At 53.9% G+C, this 4387-nt stretch overlaps 3 protein-coding genes across 3 annotated transcripts in view; 2 read left to right on the top strand and 1 right to left on the bottom strand.

Moving 5' to 3' along the window:
* Nucleotides 1-26: 26 nt before the first annotated feature.
* Nucleotides 27-1634, bottom strand: PTSG_07598 (uncharacterized protein; the record flags this gene model as incomplete). Its single annotated transcript, XM_004991339.1, has 7 exons — nt 27-38; nt 266-330; nt 490-559; nt 710-791; nt 1027-1066; nt 1205-1244; nt 1431-1634. The coding sequence occupies 7 exons, from the start codon at nt 1632-1634 to the stop codon at nt 27-29; spliced, it is 513 nt and encodes a 170-aa protein (XP_004991396.1).
* Nucleotides 1635-1778: 144 nt separating this feature from the next.
* Nucleotides 1779-3637, top strand: PTSG_07597 (hoip-prov protein). Its single transcript, XM_004991338.1, has 5 exons — nt 1779-1895; nt 2040-2174; nt 2437-2557; nt 2896-3033; nt 3219-3637. Exons 2-5 carry the CDS (start codon nt 2172-2174, stop codon nt 3341-3343), a joined length of 387 nt encoding a protein of 128 aa, XP_004991395.1. The 5' UTR covers nt 1779-1895; nt 2040-2171; the 3' UTR covers nt 3344-3637.
* Nucleotides 3638-3767: 130 nt separating this feature from the next.
* Nucleotides 3768-4387, top strand: part of PTSG_07596 (uncharacterized protein) — a gene marked incomplete at both ends in the record, with an annotated part of 5304 nt that continues 4684 nt past the window's right edge. Inside the window, 2 exons of the mRNA XM_004991337.1 lie at nt 3768-3884; nt 4058-4157. Coding sequence (XP_004991394.1) covers nt 3768-3884; nt 4058-4157 — 217 coding nt within the window. The remainder of the gene's footprint in view (nt 3885-4057; nt 4158-4387) is intronic.

Below are 4387 nucleotides of genomic sequence, written 5' to 3'. Positions count from 1 at the left end.
GCATGCACGTGTTTCTCGTTGCACTCTCAATCTTGTCGCTGGGTGGTTGTACGAGCGCATGTTGGGTTCCTGTCTACTCAAGAGATACACACACACATATGGTGAGTATGGCAAGTGGGTGTGGCAAGCGTTTTTACACACACACACACACACACACACACACACACACACACACACACACAAACACACACACACACACGCACACACAAACACACACAAACACACACACACACACGCACACACACGCGCGCGCGCAGAAGCGTACGTTGCGGAACTCCGGCTGGGTGAAGCGGGTCCTGATGCGCAACCACGTGCCGTTGGGAACACGATCTGACGAATGGAACAAGCGCAGGTGGGGGAGGGGTGTGAGTGAGCGGAAATGACGTGGGTGGTGATCAAGACAACAAAACAAAAAGGACGAGCGCCGCATGATAAAATGAACGCCACATCAGGCAGGCTACCAAAGTTTCCGCACACACACACACACACCTGAGATGGAGAATCTGAAGGGCACTTTGTGGTTCATTTGCACAAAGAGGCGTTGTGCTTGTGGCGAGTACTGTGCAGATTGGAAATGCAGAGCAGACAATCAACAACGCGCACACCTTCGCGTAAGAGCAGCATGATGTTTTGCGAGTGCGTGTTTGTTGTCGTGTTGCACCACACTTTGAATAGCAATTTGTCCCCGTTTGCAGTGGTCACAACAGACCGTGAATGGGGTGGCGCGAGGAACGGGTTTGCCGCCGCTATCGTCGATAAACTGAAGCTGGAAGTTGAAGGGCCCAGGATACCTTATTTAGGGGAGGGGGGTAACGGCGGAAGGAACATAGCAGCAAGGCGGCACAGCAGCAAGGCGGCACAGCAGCAAGACGGTACGCGATCAACCAAGGAAAAAAAGCAATGTGCGCTTGCATGAGTGAGCGAGAGTGCACTTGGCAAGCCATGCGTGTGTGTGTGTGTGTGTGTGTCTGTGCGGTGTCAGACAGAGAGCGAGAACCAAAAGTGGAAGCGGTGCAAGTGACTGACTTGCTCGGCGTATGCTCCAGCTCAGCCGACGTAGTTGGTACTGTGGGCCAAAACAAAACAAAGCAAAACACAGGACATGCGCAATGAAACCACAACACCGTCAATCAAGAAGAGCATGTCTAGCAGCAACAGACAGATGGACCAGAAACACACAGCCGCAATACACAGGTGGGCTTACCGCGTGGAAGCTTCACCCGCCCTTTTCCCGGCAAGTCAACCTGGCATTCATGCACAGCAGTGTGAGGCGTGCTGAACAACATGCAAACACACGCACAAAGCAGGCGTGCACTCACGCAAGAGCACACAGCACACACACACACACATATGCAAACACGCACACCACACACATACACAAACACAAAGCACGCACAGCACACGCGCACACGCGCACACGCAGCACGCACCACTGGCGTGGGGTCTTCAAAGCCATCGTTGAGCTGCACAGTCTCGATGAGAAAGTCGCAGGTTCGATCCAGCTCCAGCTGATCAAACGGCACGTCAAACGAGCTGATGCCGATCGTAGACGCCTCGCGGGTGCTCAACAGGTCCTCAATGTCAACCTTGATGTCCCTTCCAAGGCTGTCTTCTCTCCTTGCGCCAGCCTGCATCGCTGAGGTGGTGCTGGCTGCTGCTGGTGTTGGTGGTGGTGTCAGTTGTTGCTGCCTCCTCTTCTTCTTCTCCTCCTCTTCTTCTTCTTCTTTTCTTTTCGTTGCCTCAAACACGTCCAAACGGCTTTTTCTTTCGGTTGTGTGTCTGAACTGAATTCAGTCTCGCGTGCCTTTTTGTCTTTTTCCCCAACAAGCAACAAGCAACAAGCAAGCAAACGTTCGCTGCCTCTTCCTTCTGCTTCCACGCTCCACAGCCACAAGGTGCGCCCACGTGGTGATGTTGGTGTGTCTGTCTGTGTGTGTGTTTGCCTCTGCCTGCCTTTGATCTTGTGGTTACTTGCCCTGTGTGAGTCTGGCTTGTATCTGGACTGACCCATGTGCACGCATTTTCCTTTGTTTACACAGCCGCGTGTGCGAAGTGATCAATCTCTCCCCATCCCACGCCACTCAACACTTTTATTTCATTCGTCTCTCCCTCCTCAAGCGGGATCAGATTGTGATCGTGAAGGCTACCTTCTCCCAAACACACCAACAACAATGGTACGTTTGTAGTGTGTGTGTGTGTTGATGGTGTGTCTGTCTGTCTGTCTGTGTGTGTGTGTGTGTGTGTGTGTGTGTGTGTGTGTGTGCGTTGTTGTGTTTTTTTGTACTTTATGCGCGCGTGTCCATGCTTGTTGTTTTGTGTGGACACACCGACACCGACGACTGCTAGTTCGCCCTGACACTCACACTCACCACCGCCACCACCACCGCCACCACATCTACGCCCCAACCTCCCCGCTGCTTGGTTTTTTTTGCTTAGGCTGACGATGATGTGAACCCCAAGGCGTACCCTCTCGCCGACGCTTCCCTCACCAACACCATCCTCGATGTTGTCAAGCAGGCCGCTGACTACAAGCAGCTGAAGAAGGGCGCCAACGAGGGTGAGGTGCTTCGTGTTGGTGCGATTGTGATTGCGCGTGTGCGTGCGATTGTGTTGGTGTGATTGTGCGTGTGTGCGTGTGTGCGTGTGTGCGTTTTTGATACCACATGACCACGTTGTCGGCTTTGTTTGCGGTTTGATGCCACATGTCACTGCGTGTTTTTCTGTTTTGTTTGCGCTGTGCGTTCGTGCAGCCATTGAACAAGCAAGTGCCTCCTCTCGCTCCCCCCACCCTCCTCAAAGAGTTTCACCACGCTCACATGCTGCTCTCGCTTTGTGTTGGCCCAATCCACACTCCGCTTCCCCTTTCCCTCTTGTTCTTCTTCACGTACCCACCAGCGACCAAGACCCTGAACCGTGGTATCTCCGAGTTTATTGTCATGGCTGCCGACACTGAGCCGCTCGAGATTCTGCTGCACTTGCCCCTCCTCTGCGAGGACAAGAACGTCCCATACGTCTTTGTGCGCTCCAAGCAAGGTGAGGAGGAGGAGAGAAAGGGCGGGTTTCCCTCAACGAAACCGTGTATGATCGACTTTGTCGCCACACCATTGCGCGCACATTCGCACACCCACACACGTGCTTACATGCCTCACGCCCATGCATTACGTGCATCGCCACTCACCACCGTCCACTTCTTCTTCATCCTCTTGTTTGTTTCACAGCGCTTGGGCGTGCGTGCGGTGTTGCGCGGCCTGTGATTGCGGCCAGCGTGATGGTGAACGACAGCTCACAGCTCAAGGACCAGATCCAGAGCATCAAGCTCGCCATCGAGAAGCTCCTCATCTAAGGAGCGCGCTCACATGGGTGTTGCGAGTGTGATGGATGGATGGATGGTGGATAAAGGGGACGCATGTGGTTGTCGTTTGTTGTTTTTTGTTTGTTGGTGATGGGAGATGGCAGATGTGGTTGGTTGGTTGGTTGTTTGGTTGTTGTTTGCTGTGTTTGGAGGTCGTGGCTTTGCGTGTGCGCGTGTGCATGCATGTGGATGCGCGTGTATGCGTGTGTGTGTGCGTGTGCGTATGTGCGTGAGCCTCTGTCGTTCCAACAACAACACAAAGGAAGAAAGGAAACGCCGAGTCAGCACTTTTGCTTTCACTGAATTCAGTTGCTGGTGTTGAGAAACTGCCAAACCACACGCAACACACACACACACACACGATCGCGCCACACACACACACACACACACACACACACGCACACAGAGAGAGACGATGGACACGCAGGCAGACGAGACGATGAGCCTGGAGCAGGTTGGCGCACACGCCAAGCTCGTGCGCGAGCAAGCCGTGGCTTGGCTCATGCAGAAGATCAACGCACACGAGCTTCAGGTGAATCTTGTGAAATGGGGGATGTTTTAAACAGAGCGCCTTGCCCCTACTGATGTTGGCTTGACACATTGCTGCTTCCCTTGCTGACTCGCATCGTCGTCGTTGTGTTGGATGCCTCGGATCTCCCTCCCCTCGTCTCTCCATTTTCCAATGACTGTGGTGTGTTCTTGTAGATGCCAGAGGTGCTGGATGCCCTGACCAAGCAGCTGCATGGGGACGCATGGGAGCAGAACCACGGCGCCCTCATGGCGCTGTCACAGCTGTGCGCAGAAGGTGTGGGATTCCCGTGTACAGCTGCCCTCCATGCTGTCGTGCCTTGTACCTCGGTGGCAAACAAGCAACACATACCGTGGAGGTGCCACGAACAAACACAGCGTGGAGGTGCCACGAACAAACACAGCGTGGAGGTGCCACGAACAAACACAGCGTGGAGGTGCCACGAACACACATGCACACACACACACACACACACACACACACACACACACACACACACACACACA

The sequence above is a fragment of the Salpingoeca rosetta genome (genome assembly GCF_000188695.1).
Source record: "Salpingoeca rosetta unplaced genomic scaffold supercont1.20, whole genome shotgun sequence".
In the NCBI taxonomy this organism is placed as follows: domain Eukaryota; class Choanoflagellata; order Craspedida; family Salpingoecidae; genus Salpingoeca; species Salpingoeca rosetta.
Note: the sequence above shows the minus strand (reverse complement) of the source record. Positions and strands in the feature narration are given on the sequence as shown.

Bases quoted from the DNA above. Each gene is read 5' to 3' on its own strand.
- PTSG_07597 (XM_004991338.1), top strand. The intron at 2,558-2,895 runs GTGAGGTGCTTC...CGTACCCACCAG, and splicing joins GAAGAAGGGCGCCAACGAGG to CGACCAAGACCCTGAACCGT. The intron at 3,034-3,218 runs GTGAGGAGGAGG...TTTGTTTCACAG, and splicing joins CTTTGTGCGCTCCAAGCAAG to CGCTTGGGCGTGCGTGCGGT.